The sequence below is a fragment of the Falco cherrug genome, chromosome 6, assembly GCF_023634085.1.
Source record: "Falco cherrug isolate bFalChe1 chromosome 6, bFalChe1.pri, whole genome shotgun sequence".
NCBI classification, from domain to species: Eukaryota; Metazoa; Chordata; class Aves; order Falconiformes; family Falconidae; genus Falco; species Falco cherrug.
This window is the reverse complement of record NC_073702.1, coordinates 78,062,387-78,083,721: the sequence shown is the minus strand read 5'-3', so window position 1 is coordinate 78,083,721 and position 21,335 is coordinate 78,062,387. Positions and strand designations below refer to the sequence as shown.

At 43.3% G+C, this 21,335-nt stretch overlaps 1 protein-coding gene across 3 annotated transcripts in view; it reads left to right on the top strand.

Annotated features, from left to right (window-relative positions):
* The window catches only part of PTCHD4 (patched domain containing 4), a 92,570-nt gene that overhangs the window by 16,408 nt on the left and 54,827 nt on the right, over positions 1 to 21,335 (top strand). For all 3 annotated transcript variants that reach the window (XM_027808676.2, XM_005441561.3, XM_055714457.1), the window contains exon 2: positions 9,528 to 10,008. In XM_027808676.2, coding sequence (XP_027664477.1) covers positions 9,528 to 10,008 — 481 coding nt within the window. The remainder of the gene's footprint in view (positions 1 to 9,527; positions 10,009 to 21,335) is intronic.

The window sequence follows — 21,335 nt, the reverse complement described above, 5'->3', positions numbered from 1 at the left end:
TCCATCTGGAGAAAGCCATGACCCTCTTGAGATAATAAACTCTCTTGGATTTCACTAGGACACCAGAGAGCTTTAATTCATTAATCTTGCTTCCTTCTTTTTGCCAATTTCATTCAAATCCCGGCATTTGGGAGAAGGATTTCTTTGTTAAAAAATGAACAGTTGCATTCTTTCTCCCACTTCACAGCAGCTGGTTTCACTTTTTTTTTTTTTTTTTTTTTTTGTTGAAGAGCTGGAAAATCCACAATGAGACTCCCAAAGGTGTCTTCCAGCTATGTTATGGAAGACAGTGTCTTGATGTGTGATGCTTTAGAAATGCAGAGAGACTGGAAATTGGGCTAGATGGAGCACTGGCCTGCAGTGAAAAACCATTTCTTGTCTTTTTATGCTGGTTTTCATTTTATTCCTTTTCTTTGAACAGTTTTAACACTGAGCTTGAGCTGTGGATGGATTCAGAATTAATATGGAGTATTCATTAATATAAAGTATTCGTGCTAGAGTTTTCTAGAGTTTGCCAAATACGAGAGATGGTACATGTGTTCTCCATACACATGCCTGCATACGTGAGTGTGAGTGTTTAAATGCATATATCCATACATTGGGGTTCGGTGCATCTCCCTTGAGGCACTGCTGTCTCCTTAGTGATTCATTCCTACGTTTCCTTTTGGCACAAACAAAATCCTTCAGGATGTATAGTAGCTGTGCACAAGACCATGGAGACAAGCACAACTTTTTTTAGTTGAAACTGGGTATTCTTCATGGTTTAGCACCTGACAGAGCTCTAGATGGTGTCCCAGTTTGCACAGGTGAGGGGCCACAACTGTACCATGCAATGCAGGAGTGTGGATTTCCCCTCCTAAAGCCCTGTGGCACCTCCTTACAAAAGTCTTGTATAAAGCAGGATTTGAATAGATGAAAAATATAAACTCTGTTCTCCTTGGTGATGTGAAACATAGAGGTCCTGGGATAGAAAACCAGTTTTTGAGGAAATCCCCATGCCTTAGTGTGAAGCTCTTGGTTAGCAGGATCAAACTGCCAGGATCTGGAGCTGGCCTGCAAACACTGCAGGTGGGGAAATATAGCCCCATTCAAAAACCTCCAGTAATCAGGGCACTGGGGAGACCCCCAGTGCTGGGGATGGGGTTTTAATCCTCTTGAGCTGTACAGATCCCTACACACAGGTCTAGGGAAACACAGTATTGCCGTGCAGGGCTGGCAAGCCAAATGCCCAGGAGCAAAGAGATGCCAGCAGGAAGAAATAACCCATGTTCCCAGCCCGAAGTGTGACTTTTGGGGTGGAAATGCTTGAAATTTCTTGTTCTTCTGTTGGTCTGTTGCGGGGGGGCGGAGGAGGTCAGTTTAGGGTGGCTAAGCCCAGCCCTGAGTTAATGCTACTTTGCTCGATGTTACGGTGGGGCCTGGGGTCCTGCGGAGGGGCGGGAAGGAGGGATGCTGGAGGGGGATGGGAAAGCAGCAAGCGCTGAAGCAGGGACTGCAGTGCAGTGGCTCCCGAGCAGGGCTGTGTTCATCTGCTGCCACTGGCACGGCAGCACAGGGCACGGGAGACACAGCTCTGCTGTTTGCAGGAGGATGTCAAAGCAACTTTGCTCCTACCTGCCTTCTCCTGCCCTCTTTCTGGGTTGTCAGGGTGCAATAAGAACTGCTGTTTCATTACCCCTTTCCCTGTACTTTCTCCCTCCCACATCCCTCCTTTTCACATTTCCAGTCTCTTTAGGGCACCCCACTCCATTGCTCCAATTTATTTTTTTTTTTACAGTCACAACAAACTCCACTTCTATTGTATCATTGACCACTTCCTTGTCACACAACCCACCCCCCCACCCCCCAAGCACACTTCCCACCTGCTTGCTTTGTCCACAGCCATCACTCGGACAGGAACTCATTATGGATGGGCAGGGGAAACTGTTCTCATCCGCGGTGATTATTTTTACCATCATCCTTCATCCTGTGGGATTTAGGGGCCAGATGCAGCCTGATGTTTTGCCCTATGATACCAGGGCAGAGGCAGGCTGCGGAAAGCAGAGGGCTGAACCCAAGGTGACTGCCTCGAGGGCTTTTGGTCCTGGTTAGGGCAGAGCACGAACTCAGAAGACAGTATATGGTGGGGAGAGAGCTGTGGTTCTGTGCCTTCTGGAAACAAAAGGACAGAGATATTTTAAGACCTGACCTGGTAGATTTACACACCCAGGCTTGCCTATGACTTGAGAAACCCTGCTGACACAAGTCTCCTGTGGAAGGTGAACCTGTGCCACTAAACAGCAAGTTATGCTGAGCTACCGACCTCCCTGTCCTCCTGAGTAAAACCATCCCAGCAGTCCCCAGGCTGCTAGGCATCCAAAGCAAGCTGCACCCTTCGCCCCTGGATCCATCTCGTGGGGCTGGGCTGCAGCCACCACTTCACCTGTCTGAACCATCTGTGCTAAAGCCATTTCACTGCTGTGCCTGTGACCCTGCTCCTGATGGAGAGGAGAGAAGAAGGTGGCAGATAGGCTAGCCATACTGCAAAGTGACCTCCCCAGTGCTTGCAGTCCCCTTTGTGCTGTCTTTAACCCCAACGATAACATCTTCCCGCAACACCCTTCCCCACCTAGGGCAGGTGTGTAACCACAGCCAATATGGGTATTGCTCAGCAGCTTCAGGGACACCACTGTGTCCTTGGGCACACAGGTCCTGCTTAGGACAACTGAGGACAAAGCTGTGCTGGGAGTAAACTGGGCAGCAAATCTATCCCTCTTTTCTCAGAAGAACTGGGATGGGATCTGAGATAGAACAATTAGGAATATGACCTTGAGAATGAAGGGGTCAGTTGAGCAATGAGGAGCTTGAAGATAGGACAAAGAATAAAGGAGGCTTGAAAAGATGTAAAGGTGAAAGATAATCTAGGAGGGAAGGTTTGGTGTGGAGTAAGCTGGTCTGGGATGGAGAGGGTTTATCTTGTATTTTCATTCCTGAGGGATGTGCAGGGGAAGCAGAAGGCAAAGGTATGGCCTTTTCTACTTTCCTTCTGTCCTTGCTCTCTCTTGACAGAGATGCCCAGCTGAGGGTGGTGAAACACTGGCACAGGTTGCCCAGGAGAGGTGGTAGATGCCCCATCCCTGGAAACATTCAAGGTCAGCTTGGATGGGGCTCTAAGCAACCTGATCTGGTTGAAGATGTCCCTGCCCATGGCAGGGGGGTGGACTAGATGACCTTTAAAGGTCCCCCAAACCATTCTGTGATTCTGCGAAAACTGTGAAAATCAGAGTGATACTGAAGACACAAAGTAGGAAGGACCACTCAGAAATACAGCATGTCCAGCACCAGAAGCTCCTCCTCAAAGAGCTCTCTAATAACAATCACATTTTGCTATTGCACCCTTATGAATTCCTCCAAAATTTGATTTATTTGGAAGGAATAAATCTGTGTTAGGAACATTTCTCTCATTCTCTGTTATTAATCCTAGAGTATTTGAGTCTCTTGAAATACTTTTCTTCTGTTCTTGTCTCTTTTCGAATTACCAGATCAAAAACTAGAAACCCAAAGCAATAAGGGCAAGGATCACAGGCCTGGACTCATCAGAATGAGGTGCCAGGTGGTTCTGGCTGCCTTTCAGGTGTTCTGGGTATAGATCTCCCTTACTTAAAAATCACACTAGTGATCCTTGATTTTACTGGGAGGCAGCTCAAGGTCTGTATGTTTGTTAACCTGCAGGACATGCCTGTGAAGGGACTAATGTGAGCCAGGAAGGACAAGACAGCTCGGCTAGTTTTGTGTTTGCACCTGTCACTGAAGGTGGGTTAATATATCCTAACTTTTTTAGCCTGATAAAAGCTAGGAACAAGTCTTCAGTAATATTGTGGCTCTGCTGTAAACAGGGAGACAGGCAACTGCAGGGGTCATGTCTGGGTTTGACCTGTACCTTAGGATGGGGAAGGTTGTCCTATGGGTGTGCCTCGCTCTTCCCAGTGACTATAAAACAAATTTGCTTGACTGACTGGTGAGCTGAACCTCATCATTGCCAGACAGCTGGAAATAACTGAATTGGTCTTTATTGCAAGAGAGCTACAGGATTATTTCCTGGATAGCTTCTTATGGCCACCTTCATACCTTTTATTTTTGCTGAGTGAACAGACCACGTGGCCATTGCTGTGTCCCTGATCCCAGCGAACCCTCCCCCCCTCCCCCCCCCCCCCCCCCCCCCCGTGCAGTTTTACCTCAAATGCATTGCACTGGGGGCTTGCTTGCCCTGGGCTCCCTCTCCATTGCTGAGCCATACGGAATGGCTGCACCGGGACAAGCACAGCAAACAGTCTGGTGGGTGTGCAAGAGCACCTACGCAGCTCTGAGGGCAGGAGAACTGCTGTGCTGACATAAATCAGCGATACATGGGACCATTTGAAAGGCATGCTTCAGGAATTCTTGCTAATTGGTAGCTGTGCAGTAGGGAGTGACTGATATAAGGTCTCCATGGATAACTATATGAGGGACAGGGAAATCGCGGTGGTTTGGGGAGAGAAAGATCCCTCCAGAGTTTTACAGTGAGGTTGAAGGCAGGCAGGAACAACTCTATATGTTAAACCTTAAAGGAAAAGGGATTTAATTTTGTTTTTATTTTATTTTTTTTACCTTGAAAACCTTAGGTGAATTAAAGCAACTGACTTCATCCTAACCTTTGTGGATTTTAGTGTAATACTTTATTTAACCTACGTTTGGTAGAGTAGGAATGTCCTTACCACGAGGACAAACAACTGCATTGATCTTATTAAGATGTTTATCACACAATATATTTTTGATAGGCATTCCTGGTTGCCCTCTGTTGAACATTTTTAAGCTTTTAAGACAAAATAGAGTTTAACCAGGATTGCATGCTTTATCCTAACATTTCTATAATGTAGCTTGATAATTATCCATCACTCCAGTTGATAAGATGTAGCAGTTAAAGAAAAATAAAAATAGAGATGAATTTGCTGGCAAAGGTCCTGCGAATGTACTTGAATTAAAATGATCTCGCAGTAGGGCACAAGGGCTCCTCTCCTCCTTGCCAGTGATCTGAAATGACTTCTAAACCTCTCACCAGCCCTAACCTCTACTGAGCAGGGCGCTGGGAAGGCAGAAGCCATGACATCTCAAAAATATTTTAAACCCTCTGTTTTTCCCATGAGAGAGAAGTCAGTGGAGGATGGTGCCATTGGAAGCAGGGAGGAGAAGGTGTCCTGCCCAGGGCTGGCATGGCAGTGGGCAGTGACACACGGAACCCCTGGGATGGGAGCTGGGGCTGCAGCAGCCACGCTGAAATTATTAAGGAAACAGAAAAGGTCCCAGGTAATTTAGCAGTAAGGGAGTATTGCTAGTATCCCTCTGGGCTGCATGCAGAGAGATCTATGCCTACATTAGCACCAGCAAAAGATATTTAGCTCAGCAGGAGCAGCTGGTTTTGTTTAACCTGAGAGATCCCGCACTCAGCTCTGGAGCAAGCCAAACATCCCCATGACATTTACACGTCTTTTTAAGATATTAATGGTCCCAGCATCCTTCACTGACAAGCTGCTAGCCTGAAATATGGGAGGGGTTTATTCTGCACCCATCCATTCACCATTAGTGATTTTTACTGTTGAATGGACAAGGAGTTTGGGTTTTCAATCACATGCAAGGCCAGGTTTGCATAAGCACAGGCAGCAAAGTCCATCATGCTGGAGGAAAAGAAGAATAACGCTGCCCACATCTGTCATCTCTCACTCCTCTGAGAACCCTTAGTTCTCATCCTTCTCCCTTTCAAACTCTAAATCTATCAAATGACTTTAAGGCATCTAGAAAAGAGAGGGGAGTACACAAAAAACAATTTAATAATATCCATCAAATCAAAGATTTTTGCTTTGGCCCGTGTTTAAGATCAAATATCACAGGCCCCAGCCAGCAGTCTATATTTCACACCACTTTTAAAGATGCTCAGATCTGGAGAGAATTAGCTGCCATCGGGATGGGCCACGACCCTTTTTGTCCTCTGGGAGAACAGACACTGTGAAGTTTTCATTAGACATTTAAAAAAAAAAGAAAAGAGAAAAGCACATAGACACAGCCTGGGAATCTGAAGTTCAGGCTCCAGCCATGCTAGTGACCTTGCTAAAGACAGTTATCATCTTATGTTGTAGATCCTGTGGTTACACGTGGGTGTACAACCAATAACTATTGTTATTACTCGATTTTCCTGGTTTGTTTATCTGTGTATAAGGTCAAAGAGTGGTGACATATGTAGGTAAATCTGTAAAGGGATGTGTAGTCTGAAGCATGAAACCATTGTTGTGAAATTAAAAATGACATCATGTAGGTGTATACCAGGAAGGATGTGCTAATTAATAGCAGAAAGTGCTTTTTTTCATTGAAGAACTAGGCAGAATGAGAGATCTTGTTCAAAATCTGCCTGGTCTTTAGGCCTTATTTGTGCAAGTCATTGTGGCTTCATTTTGTTTCCCAAAGCTTAGGCTTAGCCCAGGAGTTTAGCTGTTCACATCTTCTTTCACCAAGGTGGTCCTGGATGACAACAGAGAACATGGGAAGGCAAATAACTCCCTGAAGCACCCATGAGACATCCAGAGGTAGTTAGGTCCCTGGCTTGGGGGCCTCTGGGAGATGCTGAAAGTCATGTTGGCAGCACTCGATCTTCATTTTCCCACACATCAGCCTCCACCTGCAAAAAGGAGGTGAAAGGCACTCTTTTTCCCCGTCTTTCTTCTGTCTATCTTGCTGAGATTGTAAGCATTGCTGTGACAGCCCTGCCTAGCACAACAGGGCCATTATCTCTCTAGAGTGTTTGGCAAAAAGTACGAGCTGTATTAGAAAAACGCCCCATTTCCCCAAATGCTGTGGTGGCAGGTTTGTGTTTGCGTGCTATAAAAGCAGTCGAGGCAAAACCTTGGGCAGATAGGAAGCAATCTGCCTTTGGAAGGAAAGGGATGGACAAAATGACCTCAAAGCAATTCAGCATCTTTGATTTCCTCGATGCCATCTGAAAGCTCGCTATTTTGCTGACATATGAGCTGGGTGCCCTATTGTACATCAGTGTAACAAATAGCCGTTATCTTCGGTTTCATGGGAGATATGGCAGAACATGATTTATTTGTGCCTGATCTGTTGCCTCTTTTGAAATGCTGCCATCGTTCGGTGCACCTTTCCAAGAGGAAGGCAGATGGTCATCACAAAGTTTCCCGTAACCTTGCCTTGTGTGCTGCATAGTGAATCAATGAAACCTGAATTACAGTCCATTGTCTGGGTCTGGAGCTGTGCTGCTAAAGTATCCTGCAGTGGCTGAAAATGTTTGAATGTCAACACTACATATATACTGAGGAGATAGGACATTTCTCCCTAAAATTTCAAAGCAGTGCCAAAGGGGATTTTTACCAAGAAGTTGCACCTGATGTGAGCAGGGACTGCATTGCTCAACCTTAATTACCAGATTGGTAACGTACCTTTTGTGTGTGTTAGCTGTGACCCCCTCCTCGGAAAGAAAAAAAAAATAAATTGGAATAATAACTCTAAACAGGATTCTAACATGAAATGCCAAAGACAAGGATTTTTTGGAGCCAGACGGCACCAGCTGCCCCTCTGCGCTTGCTGTCTCTGCTTCTATGACATTTGCAATGAGGCTTCAGGTGATTTGAGAAGCTGGCATTAGACTGCAAATCACCTTTCATGTCAGCTTGTGCCAGGATACCTTGCCAGAAGTCGTTATTTCTGTGGGAAATAACAACTGGGAATAGGGAAAAAATGAACTTCTGAAAAGCACTTTGTCACGTTCCCTGGACTGTGGCAGGCAAACGCTGAAAACAGCGTGAGCTCCTCCCCTGAAAGCGGGCCATGGGCAGAAATTTCTGTGGGGGGATTACCCCCTTTGCATACCGGAGACAAGCAAGGTGAGTATAAAAAAACATTTTCAGTGCTGTTGCTCAATTTCTGGTATTTATTTATTCTATGAGCAGACATGCCAGAAGACATCTATGTTTTGTAAAGCCTGGTACCTTGCTTCATTGATTTTTCCTTAGGATGGGATCATTACGATGAACAGATCTGACAATTTCAGATAACAACCTGTGTGCAGCACAAGTGTTTCTAGAAATGGTTAATGTTGGATGTAATAGATGTTAAAAGTGTCCCCCCTCTTCTGGCCTTTCACAGATGACTGCTTCCAAGGGTGTGTAGGGCAGAGCATCTCCCAAATTCAGGCTATAAGTCAGCTCATTCCCACAGCGGATGCATTATTTCATGTGAACTCACTGCTGCAACATGTTTTATACATTAACTGGTTGAGAATGTTCTGTTTTTATTAAATAGAAGAGGAAAGAAATCTAAAAACTTATAACCTAATTTACGGGACGGGGCAAAGTAAAATGTTATTTGGTGTGCAACAGACATTTAATCCCCAGGTTTAGAGTTTTTTGATCAAAGAGATTACTTGTGCTAGGACATTTTTATCCAATCTACTGAGTCTTCTTCCTCAGTTTGCAACTGGGTTTGATCTTCTAAATCCACACAAGCTTCCCCTGTCTTGAAAGGGGCACATCAAAGTTATTCTAGAGAACTAGAATAACCAGTGGCTTAAAAGCAAGGACCTTCCTTACAGGACCTTTCTTTCAAAATCTTTCTTAAACAACAACAACAACAACAAAACAAAAAAACCCCCAACCCAACAAAACCAAAAAAAACCCTCCACCATCTAAATGAGACCAGATAACCCTACCCCCAAAAAAATGCTCTGGTCTTGTAAACAGACACGGGCTGATCCTGAATGCACCTGATGTGTCCTTTACTAATTGTCATGGAGTTTTGTATGTCCTAGCCCATACCAAAAAAATAAGTGAGACCAGAGAAAGGTCTATGTTCTTGAAATATAAAAAACAAATCCTGAGGTGTAAGGTAGGTTCTTTTCTCTGTGCCACTGATATAAATTAATGAAATCTCAAATAAACAAATCAAAAAGTCCAATTTCAATTATATTTTTCTAGAGCCAGAGCAGCTATTAAACTTGGTGGATCGTCTACGTTGACATCTGTATACTGAGGAACCAGGCCTCATTTTCTGTACATTTTCCAACTTCTTTAAAAACATTTCCAAAGTGTCAGGAAAATCACAATTCTTCCAGAAATTGATCCTAATCTCAAACAGCTCGTAATTCAGTAGCTGGAGATTTGTCACAGTTAGAAGGCAGGGAAGCGACCCCTGCCGTGGGGTGAGGAGCCTGCATGCTACACTTCGGTCCCCGAACATCTGGGACCACAATGAGTATCTAAGCAGTCCCTGAGCTGCAACACAGCATTGCAAATGAGTCTCTAATGAGTAAGCAGTAGAGTTGTGGCAGGCAACAGGGATGCATCCCAAAGCCCACCGAAGTGAATGGCACTACTCCCGTTGACTGCAGTGGCCTTTGAGTGGAGCTCGGCATGCCTTGTGAGAGGAAGGTGGAGTTGAACGATAGCACTGTATCACCTCTTACACAACATAACCGCATGCTCGTCTTTTTTTACTTTCTCTCTCAGGATGGCAGGAGCAGTTTTATTGGCCACCAGCTCGGAGGGGTCATGGAAGTGCCAAACAGCAAGGACCAGAGAGTCAAGTCAGCCAGAGCCATCCAAATCACTTACTACCTCCAAACGTATGGCTCTGTCACCCAGGACCTCATTGGGGAGAAATGGGAGAGCGAATTCTGTAAACTGATGCACAAGATGCAGCTGGATCACCAAGATCTACAGCTCTACTCATTGGCATCCTTCAGCCTCTGGAAGGACTTCCACCAGACCAGTCTCTTGGCCAGGGGCAAGATTTTGGTGAGCCTGATGCTGATTCTCCTGACTGCTACCCTCTCGAGCTCCATGAAGGACTGCCTTCGTAGCAAACCTTTCCTGGGACTCTTGGGAGTACTCACTATCTGTATTTCCAGTGTCACTGCGGCAGGGATATTTTTCATTACTGATGGAAAATATAATTCTACTCTGTTGGGAATCCCTTTCTTCGCTATGGGTAATTATTTATCTTCATAATAATAGGATTAACAGAGTTTAATGACAGGATTGTGAATTATATCCTGGTTATAAAAGTGCAGATTTTACCTTGAGTGAAAGTAAGTCTAAGTCATTTTCATCTTGTTAAATTGATCTGTGCCTTGCCATAAAAAAAAAGAAAAAAAAAGAAAAAAAAGGAAAAAAAAAAAAGGAAAAGGAAAAAACCCAAAGCAGTAGCAACAATAAAGAGCAAATGATGCTGCTGGAATCTCAGCCAGAGTGAGAGAGGGGCAGTTTTATTGATCTCTGTTACGAAATGAAGGAGAAATTGTTATTGAAAACTAGTCAGCTCAGCACAGAAAATGGATATGTGTTGACCCGACTTTGATGGGAGGCCAGCGGAAAGAGTACGTTAAAACAGGAGGGCACTGGGGAAGGAAAGATTTTAGCATCCTTCCCGGCGAGGGCTTCTCCTCCAGCTCTGTGTGAGGGGCAGAGGGGAGCAGCTTGGTGTAAGAGTAAGATTGATGGTCCTTATCTCAGAGAGGAGATTACTGTTGTGGTGTTTGCCAGGCTGTAAGCAAAGGGGCCTGTCAGTATCTGTAGCGCATAATCCCTCGGTTTGCGGAGTCCCAGATCAGCTGCAGAGATTTCCTTTGTGTCACACCCAGGCAGGGGAAGGTGCAGAATAAGAACAAACACAAAATCCAGCTCTTTTAGCAGAATTGCTTTCATTCCTTCTGTTCCCATTTCTGTTCCAAACACTTTTTAGTGCCTCTTGTGTGGTTCATGAGTTTGCTGGGAAGGTACGTTGGAAAGAAAGAGGGAAGCACGCCTAAAACGGCTTGCTGAGGCAGCGCTGCTGGGTGCAATCACATCCCAGTTTGTCAGAGTTTCACCATATTGTGAGTCTGAACCCCAGCAATGCCTCGATGCAAAATCTCAGCAGTGGCGGGCCAAACCCAAACCCCTGTTTTTTTGATGGCAGAAAAACTTATCTGTGGACAGAACTCTGCATTTTTATGGTTAATTTCTTAAATCTCATTCATGCTTCTAGTGCTCAAACTCAAGTCCTGTGCTACAGTGAGAGATACCTAAATATGCAAAGCCATGAGCTAGAGTCAAGGTTTGGAGAAGGGTCTTGTATTTTTCTTAAAAACCTCAGCTTCTTAAGAAATGACATTTTCTTGCTCTTCCCCTTAAGAAAATTCCTGTAGGTATATGCACACACCCCCAGCTCCCTGCCTCCTGTGGTGTCTGTCCCCTGATAATGTGTTCGTGTCACTAACCAAGGGGGCTGAGCCGTAGCCTCGTCAGTCCTGCACCTCTGGAGCAGCTGGCTAAGGTGGGAAGGAGTGGCATGGGGTAGATGGTCAAGACTCCAGAAGGGAAAGGGGAGAGTGAGGTAAAAGACCCCAGGGAATTCCATGATTGGTTCAGCCTCTTTCATGCCGGTAAACAAAGCCGTGCCGAAGCCTCTAGTTCTGTCACCTGCGCTGTGAAATTGTGGCAATGGCCCCTGTCGCAGTCTGTCCCATGCCAACTCTTCAGATGCTCTGCAGGCTTTGCAGTGTAAGAGGACTTGATGGAAAGAAAGTGCTGAGAGGGGGAAGAATGCCAGCAGGAGGAGCAGAGGACATGCTGGGTTGTGACAGGGATGGATCCCAACCTGAGCAAAGTGTGCGGGCTTAGGAAAAAAAGAGATCTGTGGGGCTGAACGGAGGAAAGGATGACAGCAGGGAAAAGGAGGCTCCTGTGTGTTATCAGATCGCGGCAACCTTTTTCTTGGGTGTCAGGAGGTGTGTATCAAAGGGTAGGGGCAAACAGCACTGCCTTGCTTGTGCAGCAAGTTGAGAAAAAAGCACAAAAAATACTGACATGATGAAAGCACCTTCCCTCAATTGTTTATTCCTCTGCTAGTGTCTCTTTTTAGATGGTTGTAGGCATTGGTAGCCCATACTCTTTGCTTGGGAGTGGCAAATTTGAGACCTGTCGAGGAGCCCTAGACAGTGCCTGTAGGTGAAGCTCATCTTTGGGCTGACCTCAAAAAGCACCAGCATCCATACGGGCCAGGAGCATCAGTCCAAATGGCAGTAACACTGCGCTCAGTTTATACAATCCCTGCAGCCCCAGGGTGAGACAGGGGTGGGAGTCTGAAGGCAGAGAGGCTCGGTTTCCCGTCAGGATGGTGGTAAGCCAGGACTTTGTGTGCTGTCTCAGGAAAGTGATGTTTCTAACTTTCTGTTGTGTTTTGTGCTGTCATTCTTGTCACAGCCACTTCCAAGAGCAAAAGAAAAGAAAAAAAAAACAAAAACAAAAAAACCAAAACAAAACACCACAAAACCTCTATTAAAGTGAGATATTTGCAAGGATTGCTTCTATAACACTATACTGAATGAACTTCAAGTTGAAAAAGAAAACATTTAAGTAACCCTTCCACAGAAATTTCAGTCAAGGATCTCAGATCAAATTGGATATACCATCAGGGAACAGCTTGCAGTGCCTGGGAAGTGCTGCTGCTCAACATTAGGCAAGAGTTTTACAGTTGGGAGAACTAAAAGCCAGGGTGTGTGTCTTGCCAAAGCCATCCTGCAAAGTGCCACGTGCCTTTAGTCCCTGCAATTACCATGCCAGCTAACAAGACCTTGCTCTGCCCGTGATATACTTAGGGCCTTACAGACCCGGGCTGTGCACAGCACAGCGTTTTCTGTTAAACCTGATTTACGGCCAACAGATCTGACACCTTAGAGTAGATCCATTGAAAATCCCAAGACCGTCCTGTGGGTCAGTCCATAACTCTGGCCCATGTTGTGCCAGTGTCCCATGCTGCTAGCACAGCAGAAAGCAAATAATATATCAAACAATAATTAAGCAAATATAGATGAAAAAGTGTGCAAGATGGGGTTTCCCAGAATTACAAATGCCAGATTTGCAATTCAGCCTTCTAAAGTCAAGTTATTTAGACTAAAAAAAAAAAAGCAAAAAATAGCCAATAACAGCCAGAAGGTGCCTGCAAGTGCAATACTACGCAGAATGCACAGGCAACCTTAATTCCAGCAGCTTCTAACTTTGGAACACTTCAACCTGACATTTGCAAACTGTCCATTTAAAGTATATTTGTCTGGTCAAAATATACAGTGTCTTCTGACATTCACTTTTCAAAGGATTAATTTTAATGGAAATTCTGTGATGTTCTTCTGCAGTTTGTCCTTTTTCCTGCAGAGATGGCAGGATGCTGCTGTCTGGATGAAAGGAGTAACCCCAGACTTGAATGAATGTTTAGGTCTATCACTCCTCTTGCAGTGCAGAGCTTCTGGGGGTTTCAGTAGGTGATAAAAGACTATCTAAAAGTGAAATGTTTTATATTTTTTCTAAATTTGGACTGAATGACCTAGACATTAATTATTTACTGTAGTCCTGCTGTGAGGGAACACTCTGCTGGAATAAAGCATCTCTGATATACTGGGGGAAGAGTACTAGCTCAGATTGGCTTTTCTCTTCTTTATCCTTGAAGGTGAAAAGCTTCAGTCTTAAGGCAGGGATGAGGGCAGTGGTGAAAAATTCTGCTTGCTCTGACTCCCTCTTCATGATACCACAGTCTTCCTCTGCCTCAGGAATTTCAGTTTCCCCAGTACAGCGTCTACCACTGTGTTTTTGGATTCAGTGAGGAGCAACTCTTCAGAAAGGTCCTGTGCAAATAACGCTCTGGCTGCCAGAAGCTCCTGCAAACAGGAGCAAGAGGTGCTGATTTTTAGCTGTTCATACCCCAGACAAATGGCCAAATGTGGTGAGTTAGAGAAAAGGTGCTTCTTAGTTTCAGGGCTTCCTCCTTTAGGGACTGGACTGGACCTAGGTGTTTTGTTTGTCTTTTTTTTTTTTTTTTTTTTAAGTCAGTTTTTAGTAACCACTGTGTGAAATCAGGCTGTGGGACAGTTCTACCTTCTACCTTGCATGACTCTTCTGAGACAAATGCAAACTGCAATTTCTTCTGCACGTTTGACAACATCAGAGCTGTCACCACCAGATGAGTTTCAGATAGGGGCTAGAGGGTCCAATAATTGAGTTTCAGATTTGTTCTAGACATCAGAAATGGATACGGGTAGATGTTCACACCTGCCTTTTGTGTTTAGATTCACGATGCAATTTCAAAGGGATGTTATGTACGTGACATAATTACAGTTTCCCATGCCTAATCATCACTAATTAATACAACCAGAAGGTTAACTACATAATTGAGATATTATTGCTCCCATGATTTGCTTTTTAATGCACAGAAACCACACTGATGTCATCTGAGAGATTATGATTTAACTCAGCTGAGGATCTGACTCTATATTTTTAAATACAGGTATATTAGTTATGTCATTTTACACTGTAATTATTTTTTGCCAGTCCATGAAGTACCTCATTATACAGATTAGTGAAAATCTTATGTTAAAAATGTAACTACAGTGTAATTAGAGTCTAATCATGCTTTTTGTATCATAAAGTGTATGTGTTTCTTAGAAGGCTGGATTCGCAGTAGACATAAGAGATATTTCCTGCCCTTTTTAAGTCCAGACCATGGAGACCCCAAAATCTTCATGGGAACAATTATTTGTCATTGAGTCTTTAAAGAACGCTCAGCTCAACGGATGCCCTACAACACATTGCAATATCATTACTACTAGGACTAATAACTATACTGCTAGTAGTGGTCTGGTTAAAAGATACAAAAATGTTAGGAAGCAATAGGCTACCTGTTTCCAGCAGTAACCCCGTGCCTGATGTAAGACTGCAAGATGGATGGCAGAGTTTGTAACAGTGCAGGCTTTTCTGTTAAAATTCCCATTATCCCTTCCCCCGAGTTATTCAAATGGAAGGAGGAAGCAAGGCAAAAGCAGACAGGACTCCAGGCAGTTATTAGCATTTCAGACAGAAGCCATCTAACCTCCTTCGGATGGCAGTTGTTAAACTAATGGCTGGTGATCACCTTTAAGCAAATTTGAGATGTCACAGTATTACCATTAGTGGTAGAGCTGTGGGAAATTACAGAAAAAAGTCCTAGTGCAGATGAGGAAGTTCGGGTTTTTTTAAACCTCAGAAGGCAAATGTGAGCACTAAAGTGCATGCTATCACTAGTTCACCTGTACATGAAGTATCACAGCATTTCTAATCTTTGCTTCAAGCATTAGACTTTCTGATTACAGCTGCAACTTAGAAATATTTCTGCAGTGACTCTGGCTTTGGTTTTGGACTTTTGATGCAGCCATAAAGCAAATCCCATATGAATCTCAAGTTCTATGATCATACCCTATCTGTACGAGAAGCAGGAGAACGACCCTTTAGAGTAAAGAGACCTGCCGACATAAAATTCCACCACTCCATGCCTTAAACATAGAGCAAATCTGTCATTTTAGATGTTATGGCAGTTCATGTCCTCACTAACTCAGCAGATCACTAAGGACTTAGAAGTATCTTTGCCTTAATTAGATGGTGGCCATTCTTGACTTTTACAGTGGGAATAGCAAAAAAAAACCAAACAAAAAAACCCCCATCAACAAATAACCCCCCAAAAAACCCCAAACGAAAAAAAAAATCCACAAGACAGCAGAAGAAAAAAATGGAAATATATAAAAATGTTTAAAGTGACCTATTTCGACGGGCACACAACATAAATAATTCATATGAATGGGCCTAGGCGTTCTCCATATTTGTAAGGTTGATTTCCCCATAACCTGGTATACTCTCTAACAAGTCTATTCCCAGTTGCAGAGAGTTGTTTTTTTCATTTCTATAGGAAAGGTTAACTTCCCCAAAACAGTCTTTCCTGAATTTTGAGTAGAAGACCAAAGCCTTTCTGGGATGGTTTGCTACACTTACAACTGTGTCCTGGAGCTGTCATGCTTAGGTAGAGACAACAGGACTAGGGCTGCCCTTCTCAAACACAGGTGAGATGCAGGTATCTCTGCCTGGGTCCTTTGGGCCTTCTCGTGTCCAGCAGAAAAGGATGCATGAAGAAACACAGCAGTCTCGGTCCTAACAGGGTTTGTAGCACCTAATTTCAGATGTCCTGAGTGTTCCTCCCTTAAGTCACACAATCTGAATTTCCTTTGCAGCTAATAGAGAGAAATACACAACTCCAAAGTAATTTGGACCATCATTTAGCACATATTTGGGATGAGCTGCATTAATCTCTGCAAGGTTCTATCCATCTCTGACAAATTTAAGGTGACTCCTTAGACTTTCAACACCTATGGTTATATATATACGCTCCAAGTTTTATATATGTATGTATGCATATACACAGCATATATGCATAAACAGACCTGAATCCCTTACAGATTGAATTCTAGCACTTTTTTTCCCATAGAGAGTTACCAGAAGGTCTCTTATCAGTGCCAATCCCTTGGGGCAGTTGCTCCACCCCAGGAGGTGGGTCTGCAGGTCTGCCACTCAGTCAGTGATTCTGAGGTTCAGCTCAGGCTGAAGCATTCATCCTTGGACCATTGCCCAAGCACAGACCATCACTACCAGATCCTCCATAATGACAGAGCAAATGCAAAAGGCACTGGCTGGGTTTGTAGCTTGAGAACAGTCAGCTAACCTGTTCCTCCTTCTGACTCTAGCAGGAACTCTATTAACTCATTTATCCAAAGTGAAGTTTTGAAATACAGTTGTCTTTTATTGTTGTTGTTATTGTTATTATTATTATTAAAACAGCTTCCTCAGCTCTCCAGCTGCAGCTTACAGACTGGTAGCTGTCATTTGAGCTGCTTCTAACTTGCTGCAAGCATTTCTACAATCCTTTGAAAAAAGTGGTTTGATAAGAGAAGAGAGTATGTTTTGAGCTAAGAAGTCTAAGGCTGAAAGGAATGGTTTCTTTTGCACTTAAAAATGTATGTTTAGTATCCTTAATATACAAATTCTTCACAGATAGTAACAGACGTTTCCTTTTCTGATGCCTCACTCATTTGTCTGAACACCTCTTCCTTTCATTTTTCTGCTCTTTCATGGCAGTGCTCATTCCTATGACTGAGTTATTGAAGGTTCTTTATTGGATGCTCCTTTTCTGCGTGTTGATCTCATTTAGCAGGAGTTTCATTCTTCGTATTTAGTATGTTTTGATACACATCACATTTACATTTGGCTTATTTGGGCTGGAAAGGAGCTGCATCATGGTAGAAATGATTTAGCTCCACGTACATCATCCCTAATAGGGCAGTGACAAATCCAGCCTTGAACAGCACCATTGCTAGCAATTCCATAACCTGCCTCGACAGCTTGTTCCAGTGTTTAAACAGCCATACATTTATAAAGGTATTTCTTAATATTTTTGCTGCTGCAGGTTATGCCTATAACTTCAGAGTCTGCCTGGCCTGCCTGTGGAGTGTAATTTTTCACAGTATCTATGTATTTCCAAATACTTTTAGGATATTTCCTATGTAGGGTTGTGCTTAATTCAGCTTGGATATAATTTCCTACCAGATCTTTTTTCCCCAGATATTTTACTGTAGTTCACACGTTCCTGTGAGCTTCATCTGTACGGGAAGATTGATGGTGGCTTCTGGTCTCTGCTGGAGCACTGTGGATCTGCAGGAAAAAACGGATGTGGAATAGGCTGAAGATGTTTTTGGCATGTGGTGGGAAAATGCAATCTTGCATTGTCCTTTATTTCCTGCTGGGCAGGAAAGGTGGGCTCTGCTAGCTGGGGAAGCACAGAGCAAATGATCCAATGCTCTGTCAAGCATGCTGTCTGCTCACCTTATAGACTGTGTTCCTCTCTAGGGAAATCCAAACTTGTGCCTCTGTTTTTTAGGCAAAAATGAAAGGCAGCAAATGCATTTACTTTCTCCTATAATACATTTTGTGTGCAAACAGCCCCTGGAACTCACTGTTGCAAGATATGGTTGTGGCTCAAAATTCAGCCTGACTCAGAAAGGGTTGGATTTTCACACAGCTAGCTAAAACATCTTCATTATTTTGAATAACATTGCAACACTAAAACATAATAGTAGGGAAGAAGTATAAAAATTAATGACCATGTTCAAAAGCCCAGTTCAAAAATGAGTACAAAGAAATTTCACTTGTGAAGAATTTCTCCCGTAGCAGCCTTCTTTCAGTCTGATAATTTTCCCCTGAAGAGTTAGGGAAAGAATACAGAACTCAGTAGACCATTTGCCAAATGTTCTAAATCAATATTTATCTGATATATTCATCTGCAATATAACAAATTTTGAATAGAATTAAAGTCTTAAAGAGCCTATTGCAAATACAAAACCAACTAAAAAGACCATACTTGATATTGTATCATTTGCACATCCTTTGTGCATCTGCTAGCCAGTTGAGGTTTTAATAATTCAGTTTGATCCTTCCATTTTCAATCCTCTTTTTTCACTTCATTTCTTTCCCACGAAGGGACTTCTCTCTGGTGGGATAACTGCCTGCAATAACGTGCAGCATGCTGAAGCCACACGGGCTCAGGGCTTATCTCTCCATGGGTAGCAAATAGTAGTGGCAGCCTGTGTTATTCCAGAAGTATCTTCCATGTCCTTGAGATACACCTGTGTCACTGGCCTTCGGACAAAGGTATACTTGGGTATTACAGCTGTGACTTGCCATGCTGGACATAGCAGAGCAGGTCATGTTTCATCCACACCTGTATGACCACAAGAAGAAGCAGGACATATTATTTTGGTTGCTCAGAGCAGTAGCGAGAGCTGCAGCAGCAATAGATGTAGGCACAGGGCGGCAAGTGGTACCACCAACTGAATGAAATGGAAACCTCAGGCCCTTGCAGCTTTGGATCATTAAAGATGCTCTTTTTTTCTGGTTTTGTCCTTTAGATGCAGCCGTAAAGCAAAACCCTTATGAATCTCCTGTTCTATGATCATATTCTACCTGTACGAGGAGCAGGAGATACCCTTTGTATCTTTACCACTCTTGTACCCTTTAGAGCAACAGTGGCTATACTGTCCTCACTGTCTTGGCTGAATTTCAGCGTGGATAATTGCATTTCTATCTTTTTCAAATTCCCCCTGCTATGCAGGTTAGATACAGCACTGGCGAGCACTGGTGGCTCAGAGCACTGAGCAGGTGGTGCTCTGTTAAACAGATGCTGGTTTTTACCCAGACGTGGTTGTTTCACTGGTGGATGCACTGGCCACGTTATGTGGCTCAGCAGCTTCTAAAATCATTCTGTATTCCCCGAGAACATGTAGCTGCGTCTTGGCATGTTGTCATTGCATTTTCTTGCAGTAATCTATGGTATTTCAGCAGCAGAAAACTTTTTGCTCATACTCTATATTCTTAAAGCCCAAGGAAGAAAACTGTTTCTTTACAGCCTGATGTGACACACGCCTGCCCAACCCATACATCCCAACCCACATTCAAATGCAAATTTGCCACAGAACTTTTACACAGTAGCTCTCCCTGGCGGTACGAACCCCATTGCTGTTGATACCCTGAACATAAAGAAAACTATTTTGCTAGCATAGCCACGAAACCAATCAATACTATATCATTTTACAAACTTACCTAAATTCAGAAACTGCAGGTATGATCTACTAGAGGGAGCACTTGCATTGCTTTATAAAGAGGACCAAAAGGCAGATTACTGCACACCCGGTGAGACCCTAGTGGCTGAAAATTTCTGGGTTTCGTTAAGTTTCTAGTTGATATTTTTACTGTTACTGTTGAGAAACTATTATCCTCCACAGAGGATACAGAGCTGCAGAAGCCGAAGGCAAAGAGGTGTTCTGCATGGTGAGTGCAGAGCAACAAAACCTGTTGTCCTTCTACAGTAACTCAAACCAGTTTAGCATGCAGTTTTCATTACAGCAATTTAAACCTTCTGAAACTAGACTGGGAGCCCTGGCAATAAAAGCCTGTTTGTGCTTTTGTCTGCCAGTAGATACCACAGCAAAAAGAAACTGTGCAAAGAGCTAAATCAAAACCCTTCTAATGCACAGTCTTCTCATGGGAGCAGCTGAAAGAGAAGAGGACCCTACAGGAGAGATGCTAGCTACACTACTGAAAGCATTACCAGAAAGTGCAGTGTAGGGGCTGTACAAGAGCTGAATATAATAGGCAAAAGAAAAAAAAAAAAAAAAAAAAGTGTAAATACCTCTCCCATCACACTTCCAGTCAAATTCAAGGCATTACTTTAAGGAGTGAGAGCTGCTGGACTCACCTAGACTTCAGCTCTCTGCCAAAGCACAGCTCAGCACCTTTTGTAATCCCTTATGTGGGCCTTCAACATCTCTCCTGTCAGAGCTAAGAAACGGTAAGAACTTTATCATGCGGTTAGCCTGCTTTTAAATTAATAACCTTGGTAGGGTGTTGAGGGAGAGAAGGCTTTACTAATCATAGATACAGATGTTCTACCTCTTTCTTAGGTTATTTGAACTCAGGCTCTGAACAACACAGTTAATGAAGCAAGTCTCAAAAGATCTCTCTTACGTGGATTTTGACCTTTAATACACTTATTCTTTCCCTGAGGGGAAAGTAATAGAATCTCTTTAGGGACTATTTAAAAAAAAAGAAATTTATTATGATTGAATTCTTCTGCTCTGCCGCAATTCTTGAAACTGGCCAGGATGTGCAATCGCAATTGGTGGTCAAGGACAGACAAACAAACCCAAATGCATACATAAACATAGAACACTGGACAAAACAAGGAAAAAACAATCCATTTTCCTTATGTACAGCATAAAAGTAAAAAAACTGTGTATGTAGTAAAGAGTCATGGTTCAGTTTTCAGAGCAATGAAATCATCAAACCTCATCCACTCAGGAGCTTTGCTCACAAATTGGAAAAGATGCTTTGTCAGCTTTTAGATTGCAAGAATATTGTCAGTGGTCCAGGAGACCTTTCCTTGTCTTTCGTGACCTCTTCTACCCGACCCTGTCACATTTGCATGCTGCTTCCGTGGGACCTGACACTGTATTGCAAAACACACAGCAAACAATGCATTCCTTACAAAACTTTTTATTTTAGCTATTGATACATTTTCCTTGGAGTTTATTCAATGGTTACTTGAAAATATAAGTATCCTTAGTTTCATTAGTCAGTGACACAAATGTCCCATTTAATGTCTTTATTGGAATGCATTGCAAGGTTTTTAACTCTTAGAGGGGATGGTTTGACTTGACTTTAATAAGGAAATGTGAAGGCATCACAGAAATGTTGAAAACCAGATTTTTTTTAACCCATAAATCAGGTTCTTCCATGACTTTTCCCTTAACAGTGTGTGTAACTGGGTCCACTGATAACTTGAAGAGGCAAATGGAGTGCACAGGTCATATTGAAGGTCCCTTATCAACAAATCTATTACGAAGTTGTTAGGAACTCTTTCTGTTTTCTCAT